The 24,807-nt window shown below is 34.0% G+C and overlaps 1 protein-coding gene across 1 annotated transcript in view; it reads left to right on the top strand.

Annotated features, from left to right (window-relative positions):
• Positions 1-23,815, top strand: part of LOC150098420 (prostaglandin E synthase 2-like) — an 81,368-nt gene extending 57,553 nt beyond the window's left edge. Inside the window, exons 5-6 of the mRNA XM_090405581.1 lie at positions 12,557-12,671; positions 23,557-23,815. Coding sequence (XP_090261707.1) covers positions 12,557-12,671; positions 23,557-23,700 — 259 coding nt within the window. The 3' untranslated portion in view covers positions 23,701-23,815. The remainder of the gene's footprint in view (positions 1-12,556; positions 12,672-23,556) is intronic.
• Positions 23,816-24,807: the final 992 nt, after the last annotated feature.

The raw sequence follows: 24,807 nt of genomic DNA, 5'->3' as shown, positions 1-24,807 counted from the left end.
AAATTAAACAGCAGTGATCCCAGCACTGGACCTTGCGACACACCACTAATCACCTGTTTTTGCTCAATTTTACCCCTCCATATGACATTTTTTGATATCTGTCCAGCAGCCACCCTCTTAATCACGTAACTGCTCATTTGTTCTAATTTGCGTAACAGTGTTCCATGTGGTATTCTTTCAAATGCCTTTGCAAAACAGCAAAATCATCATGTAGCCATTTCCTTTATCCAACTCAGCTGTTACTCTATTATAAAAAGTTAGTAAATTACTAAGGCATGACTAACCTTTCACAAAGCCATGTTGACTCTCATACAGTATCATATTTTTATCTACACATTCTTGAATTCTCTTTTTTACCAATTTTTCTAGTACTTTTACCACCATGCCTGATTGGTCTATAATTTGCTACTGCAGTATTAGAACCTCCCTTATACAAGGGAATTATTTTGCCCTCTTGGAACTTTACCTTGGAACTTTACCAGAGCAAGACTTAGAGCCTAGCCAAAGGCATTGCCAGTTCCCTTGCATATTCTTGCAAAACCCTAGCTGATATCCCATCTAATCCCACAGCTGTATTTACATTGAAATTCTGCAATATCCTAAGAACCTCCAATTCATCCAAATCTGTTCCCACATTGTCTGTCACATAGATTAAAGCAGTAACTTCACAAGGATGATATACCCTTGCAAAGTGGTCACTCAATAACTTGCTGTTTTATCCGCTTCTGTCTCCTCATGACCATCATCACTTATTAAGGTTAATCTTCCATAGCCATTCTTCCTCTTACTTGCTTCCTTTTATATAACAAAAGAACTCTGGGATTTCCTTTGGCCTGCTTGCTAGATTTTTCTCATAATCTGATTTTGCCTTCCTTGCCATGCTGTTCACCTTTTTCTTTATATACCTTTTCTTTTTATACAACTTGTGCTTAATGATATTACTCATTCATCTAGCTCCTTCCTGATTAATCCTCCTATCCTTACCCTAGGTGTACAATTTAATACTGCTTCCTCTAGATGATCCTTAACTATATCCCATGCATTACTGCACGGGATATAGTTTGATCTGCCATTGGTGTGGTTTCTAAGAACACTTTGGTCTCCCAGATGAGGACTACATACATACAGTAGCACTAAATTATGAATGAATAATTATTATGAGGGAAAATATTTGTGCCCTCATATGAGGCCCTTAAGCTTCTTCCTAAGCTTGTCATAATCACCTGCCTTTTAGTTCATTAAGTTGACCCCTAGTCTCCTCCATCACATGCTGCCTTAAGTAATTATCTCTTAGTAGGTGTATAAATTTCATTTCCTTCCTGCTACATGATCTTTCTTCCTTCCAGTCTATATCTCCATAGTTGAAGTCCCCCATAATAATCACTCAACTTGTACTCATTGTACTGAAATGGCAATGCATGTCTTCCAGGTATCATCTGCAGGAATTCCTGGTTATAGCAACAACCAACTGTATATTTTGCCTTACTGGTCTTAATCTCACACCAGATAAATGGAAGGGTGGCTGTTCATTTAAAACAAATTAAAAAGCCACCCTTCCTCCTGTCTCCTATTCTTTTTTGCTGTAATTCATCTATCATCTACAGTATCACCATTCTGAAAATACTGAACCCTTCACATTCAATCCCTGTAATTACATCATCTGCTGTTAGCCAAGTCTCACTAATGCCTATAACTTTTGGTGAGGTTTGCACTAACCAGTGCCAAAATCTCCCCTTCTTGTTCCTGATACCTCTGGCATTAGTATATAGAAACTACAACATCCATTTAGTTCCCTACCTTTACTTCCTGAATTTTGCTTCAGAGACTAGATTCCATACTTGGATTATACTTGCATTTCTATATTTTCTTATATAAAATATCATATGACATCATTGGTTATATAATTCATGTTTGGAGGAGAGCAAGTGGTGTAGCATACTTACCTTGTCTCTATAATTTATCAGAATGAATACTGATCACTGTGTAAGAAAAGATTCTCATAATCTATAGAGATCTAACTCACAAGCAGTGCAATCATTACAGTAAGCTAAAGATGTGTTTCACTTTTGATTAGTTAGCTGGCATTTTTAAAAAGGTGTTGAGACAGCAGTCTTTATTCCTAACCACATCAAGCTAAAAAAAAAAAGAAATTTTCTTTGACTAAAGCCCTTTGGATCTATCGCTACACAGCAAAAGCAATACTGGGAGAGTAAATTCAAACAGTCTATGAAAACTTAATATTTGGAATGTGCTTGAAATCATTACTGCCATCTTTAGCTAAGCATATTCTGGAAACTAATAAAGAAAAGCTTATTACTTATAATCCTCCAGTGATGTTTCTGTTGACAAGGAATGATAAGTTTCCATTCTTTTCTCTTTCTAATGTGAATTTTATTTTCAGATGGTGATCATTTAGAAAATATACAAAATCATTTAAGGTCTTTGTGGGTATATTTACAAATGATAAAGATGTCATCAACATATCTCTACCATACATTGGTACAAGCAAGCTCATTCCATCATCTCCAACAAAAATTAGATATAATCAAAACCTTGAAAAATAGAGCCTTAAATATACTAAAAAATTATGAAATCAAATGAAAACAAGAACTTCAAATCCTATTTAATCATTTCCTCCAAAATGGCTACTCAAGAAATAAAGGCAGTAAAAAAAAAACTTTTATTTTCAGACAAACCATCCTGGGATAACTCAGAAATTAATTGCAAAGGTATGGCAGCTGTAACATATGTTGGCGATGCATCAAGAAAAATAGCCCAAATATTTTAATATTTGAAATGTGCAACAAAGAACATATAGTAAATTTAGTTTAATCCTTTATCATCAAAGAATATATAATCCTTTCTTCATCAAAGAACATATAGGTGATGTTAAAAGCAAAAGGGAAGAAAAAAGCAGACTCATTGCTCACATCCTCAAAGAGCATCACATGATAAATTGGTAAGCATTCTCCATACCCTACTTAGAAGAGAATTACTTTTACAGGTTGTTCAAGGAGTCCTCCAAGGTCATTCACTCAAATCCATCCATCCATTCATTGGACATCCACATATGCAGTATGGTCACACAGATGTTCGGTGATGTGCCACGCCAGTCCTCACCAGGTGGTACTGTTGTATGCTTTTCTAGAGGCTTCAATTCTGATAACCAGTCATTCCAGACTCACCATCCATCTATCTCATTGACGGTCTGCCCTCTTCCTATTTTTCTAGGAACTTAACCTTCTATTACTGTTTTAAGTTCTCCTTCCATCCTTTCAATGTGTCCCAAGTATTTCAATTTTCTTCAGATTTCCTCAGTATCCTTAACCCTCTCATGCATGAATTTTTATATTCATTTATAAAAAATTATAAAGGCATGATACAGTACCATTTAATTTTACAGTATTACCATGAATTCATTAATTTCGGAAAATATTTGTCCTGTTTATTTAAAAAATGATGTTCTTATCTGAGGTCATACACTAACGGCAACACACTACAACATATTTCTATGGAAATGACTTAGACTAAGGAATTTATTTTCATTGAAAGACATTACAAGTATGACAAAACAGATTATAAACAATTTATGTTTTGCTGAAACACTGCATGAATGATCAAAATTTGGATTACTATACATAAGAACAGTTTTATTCTCTTTGCTTCATTTTGTATATAAAGACTGAAAACATTCTTTCAACAGTTTTTCAATCTCCTCTTCAGTAAGTCTCTTGTATTAATAGGCCTTTTTATGCCTGATGGACCTGGCTTTTGGTTATCCATCTGTAAAAGAGATGATAATGCCAATTAACACACTTACTATTCATTTATGTTTGCAAAAATAAAATAAATAAAATTATAAAAATATTGTACAAGAACTTTCTAACCTCAAACTATTTGCTGCATTGATTACCTTACAAACATATTGTCCTCATGTGAGGACAGGTTGTTTTCAAGTTCGTTTTATGAATATGGTAATAAACATGAAAACAAATTAAATATTGACACTTCATCTACAAGGTATAACAGTATATAAAACCATACTGACCTTTCCAGAAGACTCATAAAATCGACAAATTCAAATCAACAAAACAGCAGGCTTTTCACTTCCTCCTTGATACCACCATGCACTGCAGAGATATTGGTATTCCTGTAACTCTGTTGAAACTCCTGCCATCTGGTGTGGTTTCTAAGAACACTTTGGTCTCCCCAGATGAGGATTACATGCATACAGTAGCACTAAATTATGAATGAATAATTATTATGAGGAAAAATGTGTCCTCATATGAGGCGCTTATGCATGAGAGGGTTAAGGAGCCTTAAAGTTCTACCAATCCTTTCTAGCACCCATCTGTTTGTTCACCTTTCAGTATATGATGTCCTCAACAGCCTTTAACACTACATCTCAAAAGCAGTTATCCTTTTCCTATCAGACTTCTTTAGGTTCCAAGTTTCACATCCATAAATTGCTGTTGTAAAAACAGCATCATCCAAAATCCTCAACTTTGGTCTTGTGGAGATAGATCTATCCTTCCAAATTTTAGACAAGTCTCTGATTGTTATTTTAACCATTCCTAATCTTCTTCTGACAAGAACAGCAATTCTTCACATTAATAATGGATCCCAGGTACTCGGACTTGCTGACTTCCTCAATTCTTTCCCATTAAGATATACTTGTTTCTCAGGTTCCCTGTCTGTATTTCCTTTAAGAACCATAATCTTTGTCTTGCTAGGATTGAGCTGAAGTCCTCTGTTCTTACTGATCTGATTAACTTTGTCAAGAATTTTCCTAATTCTTCCTTGTCATTACTGTATCATCAGTGTACCTCTGATTACTGATCAATCTGCCACCTATCCTAATTCCTGCAATTCCTCATCCAATGCTACATGCATGATGTCTTCAACATAGATACTAAACAGGTGAGGAGAAAGTAGGCATCCTTGCCCTTGCGTAACTCCATTTCCAACCTGAAGCCAATCAGTTAATCCAATGCCTGTTCTTACTGAGTCTTTTTTTTTTTTTTTTTTTTTTTTTTTTTTTGCTTACTGTACATTATTGTCATTACTTCCCACAGTTTCACATGCTAAACAGTCAAAAGCTTTAGAGTAATCTATGAAACAGAATATCATAGGGAATCTAAATTCCTTATACTTTTCAATGATCTTTCTAAGGCAAAAGATCTGATTTCTGATGCCCTTTCCTTTCCTAAAATCTCCTTGTTACTCAGGCATCTCTGACTCAACTTTGGACTCAATCCTATGTAGGATGATCTTTAATAAAATCTTCCTAACAGTTCTTTCAATCCATTATATTGCCCTTATGTAGTGGTATGAAAATCAACCTCTTCCAGTCTCTGCCTTGATGGCATTCAGTTTGGACTTAAACTTTGCTTCAGGTCATGAACTAAACAAAACATCCTTTTATAACTCTTAGTAAAGGAATACCGTGAGTAGACATATAAATACAAAATTAATGATGGAAAATCTCACGTAAAAAGATTTTTTTAATAGTATAATTTTTGCCTGTGTGTGTCACAGGCATCTTCAGTACATGTTAAGCTGAAATTAAACAATAACTGACAATTGCAAAAAGCACCACCTAAGTAACTAGTGTAAGATAACTAAAAAGGTCAATAAAATTTCCTAACAAAAAAAAAAAAAAACTATATATACAATAGAAAGTTAGGAAAGATTAGCTGATTTGTAAAGTACTATCTCCCATAAAGGGGATAGACTTAACCCATCAGATCTGTTTAAGTTAGGAGAGTGGAGTAAAGTTTTGCACATTCAAAACAGGTTATGTTTTGAATGTGCAAAAATTCTCTTTAATGCCAAGCCTCCTCGTCCTAATCTTTCTTACTCTGAATTTAAAGCATTGAAATCACTGAAGAATAAATAATTTAATTATTACAAAATCTGATAAAGGGAAGGCTGTAGTTATTCAAGATAGGAAGGAATATGAGAGAAAAATGTCCCTATTACTCCACAACTATTCAACTCATAGGCCTCTTACATCGTATCAACATTAATTGAATAGATTTAATTCTCTTATAGATAATGTATTGACTTGGAATGAAGATCAAAAGAAAAAACTTAGAACCTTCTTTGGTCGTCCACCTAGATTGTATGGTCTTCTGAAAGTTCATAAGCCAGGCATTCTATCGAGGCCAGTTGTGGATTGTATAGGTTGTCCCACTTACAAAATTTCAAAATTTTTATCAAATTTACTCACTTCCTCAACTAGAAGTTATATAAAAAATACTTTAGATTTCAAAAAAAAAAAAAATTTCAGATCGTCATTTGGACGTTTCTGATATCATGATCAGTTTAGATGTTTCTTTTTACAAATGTTCCTTTATCTGAAAGTATTGAATTACTGCAACAGGAATTTCCTTCAGACATTGTAAAAATATTTGATTTTGTAATACATTCTGGCTATTTTTCCTTTAAAAATAAATTGTGTCAACAAATCGAAGGAACAGCAATGAGCAATCCTCTTTCTCCTGCTATCTCCATCATAATTGTAGTTTTTCGTACATAAAAAAAAGAAAGTTATTTCGATGTCGATGGTTTCATAAAATCTAATAGATTCGTCTGATGGCATAATGTCTTTTTCTTGTCACGCAAAATTTCTTCATAGCAAGCTAATGATTTTTTTATTCCTTGCCTTGTGGCTACAATTCATTCCTCGTTAGAATTTGTCCTCCAAAATTTGTAAACCTTTCTTTTATGATTGTTCTTACTGTGAATTCCTGTAGATCGAACTTCTTTGCTAGCTCACAAATTTTCATTCCGCCTTCAAAATCCTTAATAATGTTGAGTTTTGTTTCCAAAGTCAATGTTTTTCTTTTCTTGCTAGCTGTAGAAGAATTGGACTTGCTTCTTTTGGATGACATTATTATTTTTTATGTGATAAAATTTTTATCAAGAACATAACATTAAACAATCGCAAGGTTTGTAGACTATAAAAATCATGAATGAATGGAGACCACGCGAAACACATCAGTGTTTGTTCACAACATGTGCGACACTGGTGAATGCGGCCAGCGCCTGAAAGATACGACTAGTGGTGAGGCGTGAAGCGGGATGGGAATACGTACATATAAGAAACCACGTAACTCTGGATTCGTGCAAGTCGGAGTATGACTGTATTTCGAAAAACGTATCTTTGACAATTCTCCCAGACCTACTCATTGGTTCAGATATGTCGATGACATTTTTGCTATTTGGAATGGCTCTTCTGATGAACTTCAACAGTTTCTCACTAAGTTAAATGCACTTCATCCAAGAATCCAGTTTACCCTTGAAATGGAATCAAATAAGTAGTTAGCCTTTTTAGATCTTCTAATTCTTCACCAACCAGATGGTATCCTACATTTCTCAGTCTATAGAAAGAAGACTCATACTGGCCATTATATCCATGCTGAATCTCATCACCATCCCAGTCAAAAGGCAGGAACTATTAAAACGCTGGTTCATTGGGCCAACTCCTTTTGTTCTTCAGACGATCTCTTACAGAAAGAACTGCAATATATTACTTCTTCCTTTCTATCTAATGGATACAAGAATTCCTTCATCAAATGCGTTTTGAGTAGTTTTAATGTCTTTCTCTTCAAATACAGAAATAACATGCATTCCTATCCCTTATGCACACGGCATTAATGAACATATAGTAAAAGTTTTAAGACCACCGAATATTTTTGTTGCCTTTCAACCGGTCAGAAAATCTCAGCCTTTCTTACTTCTAAGGACAAGCTTCCACATCTTAATTATCCAGGTGTCTACCAGATTCCTTGCTCTTGTGGATTATCTTATTTCGGACAAACAGGAAGATCTGCCTCTATTCGACTAGAACACCAGTCTTATATTCAGCACCTTAAACCTGAACAGTCTGGACTTGCAGAACATGCCATCTTAACCAGAGTCCACTGGAAAAAGACAAGAGTCCTTCACAAAAGTCGGTTCCTCATAGAATGGCTTTATAAAGAAATGTGAAACTTTACTCCACTCTCCTAACTTAAACAGATCTGATGGGTTACGTCTATCCCCTTTATGGGAGATAGTACTTTATAAATCAGTTAATCTTTCCTAACTTTTTATTGTATATATAGGTGTTTGTTAGGAAATTTTATTGACCTTTTTAGTTATCTTACACTAGCTACTTAGGTGGCGCTTTTTGCAATTGTCAGTTATTGTTTAATTTCAGCTTAACATGTACTGAAGATGCCTGTGACACACAGGCAAAAATTATACTATTAAAAAAATCTTTTTACGTGAAATTTTCCATCATTAATTTTGCATTTACATCCTTTTATAGTTGTTTATTAGTATAAAATTTTTCCTTGTCCTGCCTGATGTCTCTTCCGACTTCTCTTATATTTTTCAGTCTCTGTTTCTCCACCTGCCTTCTTTCAATTAGATCCCATGTTAAACCTGATATTCATAGGTCTCTTGGTCTTCTAATTGGGCCGAGATACTTCTTGGCCATATTTTTTATTATAACTCCTCCCCAAAGCATTTCAGGTGAGTTCTCCTCACTAGTCTCTAAAAGATCATCCAATTGAGTTGATGTTTCTTTTGTGAACCCACTAGGAATTATTCTGACGTCCAGTCTAGTGGGACTCTTACTAGCTGATGGTCTGTACTGTAGTCTGCTCCAGAACAAGTATGCAAATCAGAAATGTTTGTCTTCCACTGTTGGAGAGCCAGGATGTAATCATTCTGGTGCCTTAACCTATCAGTGTTAGATGTCCAACTATAAGTCTGTTGTGGGTATTTCAGACTACAGTACAGACCATCAGCTAGTAAGAGCCAAAATAAGACTAAGAATGAAACCTTACAAGTCAGGCAGGTCCCACTAGACTGGACGTCAGAATAATTCCTAGTGGGTTCACAAAAGAAACATCAACTCAATTGGATGATCTTTTAGAGACTAGTGAGGAGAACTCACCTGAAATGCTTTGGGGAGGAGTTATAATAAAAAATATGGCCAAGAAGTATCTTGGCCCAATTAGAAGACCAAGAGACCTATGAATATCAGATTTAACATGGGATCTAATCGAAAGAAGGCAGGTGGAGAAACAGAGACTGAAAAATATGAGAAGTTGGAAGAGACATCAGGCAGGACAAGGAAAAATTTTATACTAATAAACAATTATAAAAGGATGTAAATGCAAAATTAATGATGGAAAATTTCAAGTAAAAAGATTTTTTTAATAGTATAATTTTTGCCTGTGTGTCACAGGCATCTTCAATACCTGCCTTCTTTCGATTAGATCCCATGTTAAATCTGATATTCATAGGTTTTTGCAATTTCAACAATTGCAAAAAGTGCCACCTAAGTAGCTAGTGTAAGATAACTAAAAAGGTCAATAAATTTCTTTACAATAAAAAGTTAGGAAAGATTAGCTGATTTGTAAAGTACTATCTCTCATAAAGGGGATAGACATAACCCATCAGATATGTTTAAGTTAGGAGAGTGGAGTAAAGTTTCACATTTCTTTATAAAGCCATTCTATGAGGAACCGACTTTTGTGAAGGACTCTTGTCTTTTTCCAGTGGACTCTGGTTAAGATGGCATGTTCTGCAAGTCCAGACTGTTCAGGTTTAAGGTGCTGAATATATGACTGGTGTTCTAGTCGAATAGAGGTAGATCTTCCTGTTTGTCCGAAATAAGATAATCCACAAGAACAAGGAATCTGGTGGACACCTGGATAATTAAGATGTGGAAGCTTGTCCTTAGAAGTAAGAAAGGCTGAGATTTTTCTGACCAGTTGAAAGGCAACAAAAATATTCAGTATATTCAGTTAAAACTTTTGCTATATGGAAGCAATTATTGGTAATAACTAATCTGTTAGCATGGGCAAATTCCAACAGTCTTTCGCCATGGGTGTTATGTTAACCCAGACCAAACATACCACACTCAGGCCTAACTCTTATACTTTTTCCAACTTTTGCATTAAAGTCCCCTAAGATGTAAAGTGCATCTCTTCTTTTTTCATAGAATTCCTCACTCTTTTCATCAGGTCTATCTGTGTGGGGTGCATAAACTACTAAAATTCACATATTGATAGGATGAGCCTTAAGTCTAATGCGAAGTATCCTGTCATTAACGGGATTATAACCAAGAAGGTCTCTTGCCTGAACTGTCTTCAATATCACAACTACCTGATGATGCTTTGGGTCACCTCCTGAATAAACAACTGACTTACCATCCTGTCTTTTGAAGTGACCTTCTCCAGTCCATCTGGATCTTTTCTACATGTGGATATCTTTATGTTGGAATGTGATGTTAGTAATGTCCAGTTCATATCCTGAACAGAAATCCAGCAGGTACTTACCATTATTATTAGTTTTGCTCTTTTCTCTAAATTTTCTAAAAACATTTCTATATGTGTGGTATTCATTTCCTGCTCTGCTCTATATCCCCAACAAGGACCATCTTTTCCTTTTTTGTCATTTATCTTCTAATAATTTAAAAAATTCCTTCACTTCTTGCTTAGTAGAACTTTCTGCAAGGATCATAGGCACAAATGAATTATTCTCCGACAGATGCCCTGCAGGACCTTGTTTAACTGAATACTACCCAAACTGGAAATGGAATTTCATCATGCTATACCATCCTTTTAGTTTGGTTTAAGCCAACTTAGTTGGCTAAATCCCAGGTTGTCAGCCCATCCTCATGCGGTCAGTGTTCAGGTGGATATCTACTTATTGAGTATGCTACATGGGTGGGATTTTATATAACTTTGGAGGTTGGACTTTGTATCGCCTGTATGTTTGTTTCAATTTATGTTGTATTTCCGGAAGATGTTTCTCTGACTGAGATGAAATATTGAAAGCATTAAACTGTTTTTTTTTTTTAATTCATTCCTTATGCTATTGTCATTCCATCAAATGTCATGCATAACAGGAACTCATTATTATAAAAATAATGAAATAGCAATTTTTGCTGAGCAAGAATTACATGCCATCGTGAAAAAAAATGAATATCTTATATCCTAGAATCTGAAAAGATTCAAAGGGATTTTTACCCTTTCTAGACATTGTTATCAAGTGAGAAGTAGATAGACCACTCTCTCACCACATCAGTATACCATAAACACACCTTTTGTGGCTGCTATATACATCAAACATTAGCACATTCTTCTCAAAAATATGGTACAATCAAATCTCTGCTGTCAAGAGTTCATCAGCAAGAATTCTACTATCAAGCAAACTTCCACTCTCAATGGCAATAACTCAAAATCACAAAATCATGACCACGAATGTAATTTTTGTGTTCTTCAGGAATGGATGTTAACTGATATTTATATTAGATGTATTTCTTTGACATGTTTCACTGTCTATATGACTAATAGCATCTTCAGGAGGTTGCTTAACATAAGCAAAAAACTAACAAAAAAAAAAAAAAAAATTTCCACCAGCGGCTAATATCTATAAATTGAAAAGATAGAATGATAGTTTAATCACAAGTATCTTTAGGAATGTTATGTGCAGTCTCTACAGTTGTTGAGACTGCTACAGTTGCAATCTCTCCAGTTGTGGAGAGGTCTTGAATGTTACACATATTAATTAAAGACTTCCAAATGTAGTGAAGGATCATTCCTTGGTTTCTATTTAGCATGCCTTTTGAGCAAATGGAGAGATGGAGATATATAAAATTGACATCATGGGAATTACAGAGACCAGATGGACTGGAGAAGGTCACTTCAAAAGACAGGATGGTAAGTCAGTTGTTTATTCAGGAGGTAACCCAAAGCCATATCGTGCACCTGATCAATGATTTCTGGTGTTGTTACACTTTTTTGGATGTCCTTCACATGGATCATCTTCAAGGCTGGTATGGCCACATTTAAACACGGCAGCTCATTTCTTAATTGTTGAAAACAAAGGAGAAGAGTGCCCATCAGCTTTTATGAACTTCAAATGAATTTCTTTTGGTGTTAAACCTTCTTTTACAAAGAATTTTATGACCGCACAGTACTCAATTTTATCCATTTCAAGGGATACAGACAACACTTGCTTCAGACAGCCGTATAAAACAAACTACTATGATTTGCAATTTCACATGGATGCCTTATGACAGATATACCAACGTAGAAAAAAAAAATATTGCTGATAGTGTTGCCATCTATGGTCGAGGCCAAGAACTTTTCGGACTACCCTCATAATTATAGTGTAGTGTTTAGCAGGATGAAGTTGAATATGATACTGAAAAGAAAAGTAGGCAAGAAAGTTTTAAAAAGAATCAGAGTTGACCAGCTTTCAGGGGTGAACTGTAGACTCAAATTTACAAATAGTATTCACAAAAAATGAGAGTTTGATAAGCACCAAACCTTGGTCGCCAGCAAACTCTGAAGAAAATATTTATTGGCACGTGGTATAAAGTTGTCTGCGAGGATAGAAAATTGGAATTTCATGGTGAAATTTTATGAATACTTTTTCATTATAATGAAGAGATATTCATATATTTAACATTATTACATCAGACTTTTATGCTATTGAAATAGGCATTCTGTTTTTCTTTAGTACTAACTTGTGTTTTGTTCAACAGGTATCAATTAAACTCAGATGTTCGTAAATCATTGTATGAGGCAGTTAATGAATGGATTGATGCACTGAGTGGATCACATTACTGTGGAGGAAATGAACCAAATTTGGCTGATTTGGTAAGGGATTTTTTTTTTAGTAATGCAAGTATCTGTCGAAATTTTATACATGAAACAGTTTAAAATGGATAGAATAATTTTCTTATCCTAAAGCAACGTCTTGCTAATTCATTTCTTTCAGCTGACCTGTTGTTACAGCGCTAATGGTTTGTTCCTGTGTTCTAACTCTACTACAGAGGTAGCAAAGTTTTTCTTCCTAAAAATTTTTTTTTTAAATTCTATTTTGTAAAACAGGAAACTGGACAAAGAGCAACACAATTAACGCTCACACATTGTGACTGCATAGTTTTAGTTGCTTCATCCATAATTCCAGCCAAAAACTGATTTTCTGTACCAACAGATCTCACCTTTATTTCCTAAGTCAAGATAAGAAACATTTTGAATTGAATACAAGCTGGTAGTGGTATTGTGTTACATATACTGTAGGGATAAAAATAGGAATTTAATCATACAGTTTGTGTCATCGCCACCTAGATTGACAAAAGTTTTTTTGTGGATGAGTGATAATGATTTTTTCCCTTACATCTTCCCAAAGTCACTTTTGCATGCATGAATCATTTGTCTAGTGTTTTGTCAACAGCAGACTGGGACTATCAAAATACTTATTAATCGTGTTGTCTTGTGAAGAAATATAAGTAATTATACAATATTTTTTGAATAACAGCTTCATGTATGTAAGAGAAAACTAAGTATAATTTATTACCCCTATATATTTTGCTTAAGATGTCATGAGCATCTTTCAGGGAGAACACAGAAAAATTATATAATTAATTTATTATATAGTTATTATAAATTAACTATAGTTATATTAATTATTAACTAATAATTAATTTCAAAATAATAAATAAAAATATAAAATATTATAAACAATTAACAGCAATTACTTCCCAAAACTTACAAATAGGCATACAGTCTCTTTGATTAAGATGGTGGCATAATGCTTCACACAATTCAAAAAAATATATGATCAAATTTGAACCTACCGTAGTGTAGCATCTTGGTACAGTTCCAGTGAACTCTGTGTCTAGTGATGATGGCATGAGAAGCAAAGCCTGAACCTTCAGAATCCAAAAATCTTATATAATCTTGATTTTCTTCGATTCTAATAGTAGCAGAATGGTCAGTCTGTCCAAAGTAGCAGAGATAACAAGAACAGGGTATTTGATAAACACCAGGCAAGGATAAAGGTTATAGTGTATCTTTTGTAGTTAGTAAAAAATATGACAAGGTCTGGGCTGGTTTGAAGGTGGTATACAAATTGTATCTATGAAGGATTCTTGCTATTTGTTTAGATGTTCCTTAAGTTAGGAATGATAAAGCTAAATCACCTCCTCTGAATATTTCTTTACTTGAATTACAAGCTCTCTACTCTTTATACCAAAATAATAACATTGTAATAACTTAGTCTGACAAAGGAAATGCAATTGTCACCACTCTCATGGACACCACTAACTACAATCACAAACTTAATATTTTGCTTTGTGATAGATCTGCTTATAATATAACTGACAGAGATTCCATGCAAAGCCAGCTTAAGAAATTGAATAAATCGTTAGATCAAACATATTCCTTAGTTACTAATACTACTGAAAATTGCAGATTCATTATGCTCATCCCACATGCATTTATTGGCTTTCCTAAGGTACGCAAATCTGGTTATCTATTATGCCCAATAGTTGATTGCATAGGATCTCCTACTTATTTGGCAAAATATCTTTCACGACTTCTAAAATTTTACTGGAAAAATTACTCATATGTAAAAAATGGTTTTCATTTTAATGAAAAACAATTAAATATCTTCATCTTCAAGAGTCTGAAGTGATGGTTTCCTTTGTAGTTTCATTGTTTACAAATATACCACTTCAAGAAACTGAACAACATTTACAAGTAGATTTCACAAGGCACTGCAATGGTTAGTCCTATATCACCTGCTTTGTTTGGTTATTTTATGGAGCATTTAGAGGATCTGATTTCTAACACCATTTCTCCTTGACCTTGCATCTGGCTACATTTTGTAGACGACATCTCTGCAATCTGGTCTCACTCTGAAACAGAACTATTTCATTTTCTGGATAAAATTAATTCCTTATATACTTGCATCAAGTTCACTATTGAACATGAATACAACAATCTTTTTTTTTGGATACTTTAATACATTGTAACTCTGCTGGTAATATTGAATTTGCTTTTTACAGGAAGCCATCCTTTACAGGCAGATATATCCACACATCTTCACATCATTATCATCATCCTTCACAAAAAATAGGTATTATCAAAAGTCTTGTACATCAAGCATGCATAATTTGTTCTTGTCTCTTCTATTAGAAGAGACTAAGAAGAACTCGCTGTATTCCATTAAATAATAGAATAAAATAAAAGTTACTCTATTTCTTAATGGATACAGAAAATATTTGAGAATTATCATCTCTCTTCCAGATTGCAATCTGATGTTAAAAGTATCAGCATACCCTACCTTAAAGGAACATCTGAACAAATAACAAGGGACCCTTCACAGATACAATTTATACACAGCCAAGTTGTCATCTTCTGGTGAAGATGACAGAAGTGTCATCTCTGCTACTTTGAACAGACTTGCCATTCTACCACTATTAGAATCAAAGAAAATCAAGATTATATGAGATTTTTGTATTCTGAAGATTCAGGCCTTGTTTCTCGTGCCATCACTAGACAGAGTTCACTGGAACTGTACCAAGATGCTACACTATAGTAGGTTCAAATTTGATCATCTATTTTTTGAATTATGTGAAGCCTTACGACACCATCCTAATCTTAATCAGACCGCCTATTTCTAAGTTTTGGGAAGTGATTGCTGTTAATTGTTTATAATGTTTTATATTTTTATTTATTATTTTTAAATTAATTAATTATACATCTATTCCCATGTCTCTAAACTCTAATAATGTTTCCTCCTACTGGACAGCTGCAACCGAGACGTGATATATGCATGCTGTATGACTTGTTCTTGTAATCAGAATTTAAATGTTATTACCAGTTTTTCTGTCTTCTCTCTGAAAGATGCTCATGACATATTGAGCAAAATAGATAGGAATGATGAATTATATTTAGTTTTCTTTTGCATGTGTGAAGCCGTTATTTAAAAAAAAATATAGTATGTCTAATGCACTATTATTAATATCTCTGTTAAACAATTAATAAGTAATTATAATGATGCTGTGGTTCAAATTTCCTTAGTCTTTCTCAAATAATAACACCAAACATATCTAACAAAAAATACAAAAAACTTACTAAAAAAATTACTTCCATGTCCACTTCAACAATGTTTGCAGTATAAATGATGGATACTTACAGACATCTAGACTTGACTGTTTTTTTGACTGAACTTCAAATGGTATCCCGCAACCACTGAGCATATTGACTCTATATAATCCCTGCACACGTGTGTGAAACTTGTGCCTTTGTGCAGTCTAGTCAGAGAATGTCAAATCTAGGATCCTCTTTTTTGGATTCTTTGGCTCAAGGTTTTCTTTTCTCATTCTCCAACATTCGTGTGATATTTTTATCGCTCTCCAATTCTGAAAATCACTTTGACTTCTTATCCTTGATTTTCTTCAAGCCCTCAAACAATGAAGTCATCTCTCTCTTAGTGACATTAATGTTTACGACTCCAGCTGGTTTTCATCTTACTAGTTTCACTGACCTAGCTGGAAGAGATTCTGAAGTGTTTGCTGTAAGCAGTGAATGCCAGATAACACAGCTTTTTTTTTTTTTTAACTTGTTCTCTTTCCAAGTATACTGTAGACATCTCTTCTACAAAATGCCTTTCATCAGCCACTTTCAACTTTGTATCATTTAGTGCTATAAGCATCAAGTGAGGCTACTACATCTGAAACTTCTACTCCTCCTTTCTGTGGTCAGACTACTGTTTCAACTTACCCTGCCCAAACAGCTTAGTTTAATAACAAGTGGTATCAAGGTAGTCCAAGAGAAAAAATTCATATAAATAAATTCACTTCAGTTGTTGGTAGTAGCTTGAGACAACTCCAACTTTATTCTAATCTACACCGAAGCACTCGCACAGCAATTGCAAAGTAACACTCAGCAAACCAAATCTAATTGTGAAAGAGTTGAATGCAAATTGCATCTTGTGCAAATAGTAGTTGTGCCTTCTGGTCTCTTGCAAAAAACATTGGACAAAGCTTTGTCAGATGGCTGATGTTGCATCTAAAGACAGAACTTGTCTCCTTACATATTCTGAAACTGCTGCCTTGACAGCCAAGGCTATTCATCTCCTGCCATACCGGAAACAGTTCATTACATCTCTCTTGTATTCTTTCACCAGAAAGATATCAGAAGAATCTTATAAATAATCCAGATACCAAATAGTATTGTTTTATGCTGATGTTATCCCTTCCCCACTACAAAAGTTTTACTTAAAAGTTGTTCTCTTTAAACACCCATTCTGTGGTCTCTGTACACTTATGCTCAGTTGGCATCTATTCCCTAGAATGGAAACAACTTCATTCTTCTCTAAAATAATTGAGAAGGTCATCCTCCAGGCAGTGAAGAAATTGAGGGACACAAATGTGGAAATTCTTTGCTACCTGGAGACAATCCATTTAATCCATTACCACCAGAATTCTGCACTCTAAATCAAAAGCAGACAATCTTGACTCACTTTTTGACATGCAGTGGAAAAGTTTGGTGACGTATCTTGCTCCACCTTTGATGATGCTCAGATAAAAAGGATTAGATCTTTTTTGAGCTCACTTTTACCTCTACCCTTTCCTTTCAAAAACACATTACACTATAGTTATTTTATCTACAAATAAACCTGTTGCTCCCAGTCAGTGCTACTTTTCACCTGTTCAGTTGAAGCACTGTATGAATCACAAATTTATACTGCCTCAGAATATTGCTCTTCTGGATGTCTAGAATAATCACTTTGAAAGACAACTAGTGATAACAAAACAGTGGTAGAAAATATTTAAGAGGAATGTAATCAGAAGTATATAAATTAATGCTTGAGATAGAAAAAGCCATCAGAAACATGAAATATAGAGTGATATTCAATCATAAATGCTTAAGTTTGCAGGTATAAAAGTTTAATAGTGGCTGCACTGCATAATTCGAAATGATATTGGAGAAGCCTCATAGTACCCATTTTAAAGTGTAATAAACTTGAAGAGAATTACAGAGGAATTTTCTGTTCAATCTTCCAATAAGGGGGTGCTTAAGGGTCAAAGCTGTATAACTGAGAAGAGACCTCTGCATAGCCTTTAAAGGAATGTGGAGAACCGACCAGGGTTTCTGACCTAATGTCCAATCCTCACCTTCTCGTGGTGCCCCCTGTTGGGTATCTACTTGGATACTAAACGAATGAGGATGGGCTGGCAATTTGGGATTTAGCCAACCAAATTGTATTCTTATTGGTTAAACCAAAATAAAAAATGATGGTACACAATGACAAAATTTCATGCTGGCTGGGGCGTCGCCCGGTTAAACAAGGCCCCTGTTGTTTTCGTCATGAAACCAGGGTGAACAGCGAAAAGTCAGCTACTGGAACAAATCTGAAAACAAACCCCAACTCAACATCACCAGAGTTAAAGATCGGTACTATCAACGTAAGAAGCCTGAATGGCAAAGAAATGGAGCTAGCTGAGGAATTAGATAAGTACCAGATTGATGTTGGAGTCTTGACAAGTAACAGACTGATTTGGAGGAAAATTGTAGATAGGAAGTTAGTAATGATGTAATTTTTTCATGTAGTACTGTCATATCCTGTACACCCCTTGAGGGTACATGGCAGGAATTTGATGATGATGATGATCTTCCAATAAGATTTATGTAAGAGGCTAAGAAAAATTCTATAAGAGAGATTTTTTGTTACTTGGCCATGACAAGTCACTGAGCCTAACCGGAATGGAAGATGAAATGAGAGAGGAGATTTGTGTAAAAACATGCTGGGCTAAGTCACAAAAGGTTATCAGAATCAGATTTTCAATTTAAGACAAATAGTTGAAAAATTGTAGGAATATAACAAGGATCTGTATTTAGTGTACATCTGGAAAAGTCATAAAGTAAGATGTCAAGAGATAAGTTGTTCACTATGCTACAGTTATATGAAGTAAACAGGATGTTATACAGAGCAATACCTGGTTTATATTTAAGTTAAGTAAGCAGAATTGAAGGAGATATTGAAAGGAGTAAGAAGAAGAATTGAAGGATTTTAATCAGTAATAAAAAGACAAAAATGGTGAAAATATACAGGCACATTGAAAACATTGCCGGCAGTCTCAAAGGGAGAATCTATAGAATTATTTCAGTAATCTGTAAAAAAAAAGTCAATTTATAGATATTACTGGTATTGAATTACTTGAATAAATTTACATTGAATAAAAGAGAAATTATCCAGAATACTAAGCTAGCAATGTTAGAAAGCAAAGTAGTTTGTAAAAGTGGCTAAACCAAAGACTTTGATGAGAATACTTAAAGAAGATAAATATCAGGAATGTAGGAAGTTCTGAAGGCTGTTGATGAAGAAGCTTAGAAATGGAGGAAGGAGTACTATAGATGAATAAGAGATGATAAAGGTTCACATGAAAACTCGATAAAGATACTCTAGATGTCTGGAGTATTTATTGAAAGATTGTTAAATGAAACATGACGAAACAATGGTAAAAATATTTCAAGAAAATTCAGTCACGAGAGTGTGGATACCTGTGGTAAAAAAAAAAAAAAAAAAAAAAAAAAAATCAAAAGCCTGTGTATGAAAAGGCAACCTTTTTACATATATGAAAAGGGAAATTAAAGCTGAATATTAGTATTATAAAGGATTTTTCCTACTGAGTGTTCCAGGTAAGATTTATGCAAGTATACTTGTAAAGATTCTGAGAAAAATTGTGGAAGGAAAGCTGGGTTTAGACAATAGTAGTTGTTAAGATCAGATTTTCACTTTAAGACAAATGATCAAGTCATGGGAATATAACAAAGATCTGTGTTTTGCAGATACAGATAACAAGGTAGCAAGAGGAAAGCAGTTCAAAATGCTTCAGTCAAATGGTGGGGCATTAAATCAAGCAGTAAATGTGTACTATAGTGAACATCACTGAACAAATTATGCGCTATTTCAACCAGTAAAAGTCACAAAACCTTCATAATAGTAAACTGAATTTCCTCACAAATGATGGCACAATCCATGTTACAAAAATACTGCTATTCAGAATAATCCTATGACAAGTGTTACATAAAATTTGCGTTCTGTATTAAAACTAGAAAGTAAAGGAGAAAACTTTTGCTGAGGTCAGCAGCAGAAAATAGAACAATGAAAATGGCAGGACATCATTCATTGATGAACAAACACAAAGGACTGGCAGGAACCATACATAAATATACAAAATAAAAATTATCTAAATGCATTACAAATAAATATTGTAAAACATTTACATGTTGCATGGTGTTTGTTAGATTGTATAGGACATGGATGGCCAAACTTTTAGACGTTGGGGGCTACTTACCTAGTGAAAATATCTCTGTGGGTGACTATAGATGCAATTGAGAATTGTGGAATATTTTCGAGATTTTTAAAAGTTTATAAACCAACAAATATAACAAAAAAAAAAGAAAATTTATTGTTCATAACTTTATTAAAAAAATAATAACAATAAAAAATACAAAAAACTAAATAAAATTATACAAACAAAATTGAATATTTTAATTTAATTGGACGATACCTGACATTGCATAGATGCAGCTAAGCAATCATAATCTGGATCATACGAACTTAAAGAAATTCGTAAACATGATTCCAGATGTTGATCACTTAGCTGCGATCTATGCTTTGTCTTAATAGCATTCATATGAGAATGCCAATTCGCAATAAGTTGATCCAAAAAATACGTTAAAATAAGCAGCGATTCTCCAAATATTTGAATATTTATTTTTGTGGATCAACTTTCAAAAACTATTATTTGAAGCAATTGATTTGAGGTGGATATCGCATTTCATATTTATAATTTCTTCTTCCAAATCTACTCTATTTGTGTCAAGAAATTCATTCAATTTTGAAGCTGTATTCTCAACATTAATATTTTCATTGAAGGGATATGATAAAAAAGTAGCGATATCATCGAGCTTACTGATTCCTACAAATCTTACCTCAAATTTGTTCATTAAAAGTCTTATGCTTTCAGCGTGTTTATTAAAGGTGACGTTTTTTTATATCCTTTGACTAGTCGGCCAAATTTTTAAGTTTCAATTCGCACCGCTTTAATTGTATTTCAAGCATGTTTAATTTTTCTTTGAATGATTTTAAGGAGCTTATCATATCAATGATTGTTTTATTTTTTCCTTGTAATTCTAAGTTTAGGTTATTTAGTTTTCTGTAATGTCACAGAAAAAGGTGAGGTCAAGTAGCCATTCTTTATCATTTAATTCTGGATGTGAATCATCTCTGTTTTTCTAAAACGAATTTATTCCTGGAAGAAGTTCTCTGAATCTTGCTAAAAATGTGGTGAGGCTTAATCATCTTACGTCAGTATGTAACAATAATTCACTATGCTCACTCTCGCATTCTTTTAGCAAAGCCCAAAATTGACGACGCAGCAAGCTATTTGATCTTATTGAATTTCAGTACTTTTGAACATAAGGCCTGCTGATGGATGATGCAATGATAGTCCACAAAACTTGGTATATCTTCATCGTTTTTACAAAGAGCGACAAAACCGATTTTATTACCTACCATTGCATGCTCCATCTGTAGTTATTGATACTAACATATGAATTGGAAAACTTGTACGTACGATGTAATTCTTAAATAAATCATAGATATCTTGACCTCTTGTTCGTCCTTGAATTGGAATAATGATTAATCTGTTGCCGACATATCCTCAAAAACTATTCGAATAAAAATACATAATTGTGCAGCACCAGCATAATTAGTAGATTTGTCAAACTGTAGTGACAAAAAATTGCACTTGTTTATGTTTTCATGCAGAATCTCTTCAAGGTTCCGGCTGGTTTCTTCTGCTCTACGCATGATTGTGTTTCGTGATAATGACATATTGTTAATAGCAGTTATTATTTCAGATTTATTCTTAAAATTTTGAAATAATATTTCGCCAGCTTTGATGAAGGCTTCCTTCCATAATTCTCCATCTTGAAATGGCTTATTACATTTAATTAAAGTTTCAGCAACTTTGAATGACGCAATTGTAGCAGCCTTTGTGCCTATTGTACTTTACGAAAATATTTTGTTGTGCTGTCAGTAGTGTCTTCATTTGATGTACCTTTGCTTTTCTTAAGGCAGTGCTCTGTGGATAATCTTCTTCGTAGTTTTTATGAACAGTTCGATAGTAGTGTCTTTCAACGTTTGCTTTTTTCGGTAAAGCCACATTCGCATTGCAAATTATACATACACATTTGTCTTTCATCATAATAAAGAAAAAATCTTCCTATTCTTTATGATAGTGATAAGTTTTTATTTTTTTCACACTTGTTCTTGGCTCACTCATTGTTATCCTTAATTTTTGTTTTTTTTATTTTTTAACAATACTAATTTCATTCACTTGCTTAATTTAAAATAATACACACTAAAGATCGATAAACGGGAAAACGATTTCATGAGATTACTTGGTACTAAAATACTGGATAATCGGGACACTTTGGCTGCAAGAATCTTGATCAAGAACAATACGCAGATGGACTATCAACTGCCAGTGTACACATCATCAAACGTGTTACCATTGGGCGCATTCAGAACCATCAAGCAAACGTTTCTGGACGAAGTGAATCACGTGACTGCTGTAAAGTGATGGCTTCGTTGTTAACCGCTTAATTATAAACTTTACATCAGATTAGAAATAAATTAGTTTGACATGTTTGACAGTTTTTTTATCAATTAATAATTTTGATTATCATTTATCTATTCATTTTCAATCTATTTATTCATTTAATTTGCTACATTCGTTAAGAAACAAATAATTTGCTACATTCAGGTGCCTTGTGGTCGATGTCTTGGCCACCCTGGTATAGGAATACTTCTCAAAAAAAAAAAAAAAAAAATCAAAATCATGCAAACAGTGGAATTTCAACCAATAACTTGTACAGTGACAACAGTCACTATCTATTCATACAACTTAATGAAAGAAATACTTTTAATTGAGGAATAGACAAATGGCTGGAAATTGACATATAAAGGGTTAGCAGTAATTTATTTTAATTTTTATATATATATATATATATACCTAACTTCTTCCACCTTGGACATTATTTAATGCAAATACCACCAACAGAAAATTGTCAACTTATCATACATTAGTCCTGTGGGTGAGCTGAGTGTTTGGCAACTTAAATTACTGACTTATTAGTGCTATGTTACCATTACAATGACTTTTACTTTACTGTGAATCTTAAATGTGGAAACTTCTCTAAAAAGCAGAATTTCCAGATTTTCAAACCCTCATCTCTCCTAAGATTGAACTTTTCAAGTTGTATTAGTGAGCAGGGAAAGGCAGTGGTTGTGCACTAGAAGTGAAATTCACATTTTGCATAGACATTCACAAATGTCCATACCACAGTGATTTTAACCCATGATTATTAGCTATAGAAAGTGCTCTCCTCTTGACTATTAAAGCTGGCTGTTCTATTGCTGTTGTGGGTGTCAGGTGCTTAGGATTAGATAATATGGGACATGTTGAACAGTTATATTCATGAAGTCATCCACTAAGGGGATGGGGGTAGGGAGGGAGAGGAATATATGTTAATAGAAAGTGAAGTTAGCAAAAGAACTGGTGCATGAATAGTCAATTATAGCATGAAAATAATTTATTTATTGATATGAGGATTAGTTCTTAAATAGCTTTTATTTTGTATATAGTTTTTATTTATATTAACTTTCATCCTTTAGGGTGTGTATGGTGTTCTGAGTTCAATAGAAGGTTGTGCAGCCTTTAAGGATATACTAGAAAACACAACAATTGGACCTTGGTATAGACGAATGAAGAAAGCTATAAGGACACATCAAGGAGCTCAAAAGTTGTCTCTAGCCTGATGTTACTGAAAGTTAATAATAATTCTAGTTTGCATTTCTGTATGATTAGTGATTTTTTTTTTTTTAACTTTCTTATATTACTAATTAGGTAGTGATTTTTTTTTTTTTAACATCCTTATATTACTAATAAGGTTTATTTAGCTGGCCTGGTTGGCCAAGTGGTTGCGTATCTGCTCTCCTGCCAAAAGACTGCAGGTTCGAATCCTGCCGCAGGCATGGATATTTGTGATTGTCTGTGAAAGTACTAGTGGTGGTAGTTGGTGGTAGATGGCGTTGGTGTTAGATGATGAAGGTTTTTGGAGTGGTGAGACGAACAGTTGTAGAGTAGATGCCTTCCCTCGATGAGTCATTGGACTACCTGGAGGTGTGGTGTAATAATAATAATAATATTTCATTGCATCTTCTGAAATTGAAAAGTTAACTGCAGTAAAATTTAAGTTTCTATTTATTTTTATTATTACTATTATTATTTGTTATTTGTTTGCCTACATTAGCAGTTTATGTATGCCATGTATGTAAACAGACATTATTATTATGTAACACCTCCAGGGAGTCCAAAGACTCATCAAGGGAGGGCACCCACTCTACAACTCTCCATCTCCACCAGTCCGTCAATCCAACTACTTCATCATCCACACCAACGCCATCTACCGCAGACCACAGACAATCGCAAACATCCATGCCCACAGTGGGATTTGAACCCACAGCCTTTTGGCTGGAGAGTGGATACGCTAACCACTCAGCCAACCAGGCTGGCAAAAAAAATTCTTCCATTATAACAAAATATTTTTTTGATCATTATGAATACAGTGAGATCAACTGTACTAAATAATAGAACAATGATTTTAAATAGTATCACTTCTATTTTATGCTTTAAAAAGAATAAAGTATTCAAATACTGTTAAAATTTTCTCCTTACATGATGAATTGGGAGATTGGAGAATGTGAACAGAATTGGAAGATTCCATTACTGAACTAATTTGAAAGCATTTTCCTCTTCTATATTCTTTTTATACAATGAATCTGGAAAGATTTTGTCCCCTTCTGCAAAATCCCTCTGGCATGAAGATGATCTTCGAGCAACCTGATTTTTATAGATAAAGAAAT

The sequence above is a fragment of the Typopeltis vanoorti genome, chromosome 15 (genome assembly GCF_054136105.1).
Source record: "Typopeltis vanoorti isolate ZY-2024b chromosome 15, IOZ_Tvanoo_1.0, whole genome shotgun sequence".
NCBI classification, from domain to species: Eukaryota; Metazoa; Arthropoda; class Arachnida; order Uropygi; family Thelyphonidae; genus Typopeltis; species Typopeltis vanoorti.
This window is presented reverse-complemented; position numbering and strand designations above follow the sequence as displayed.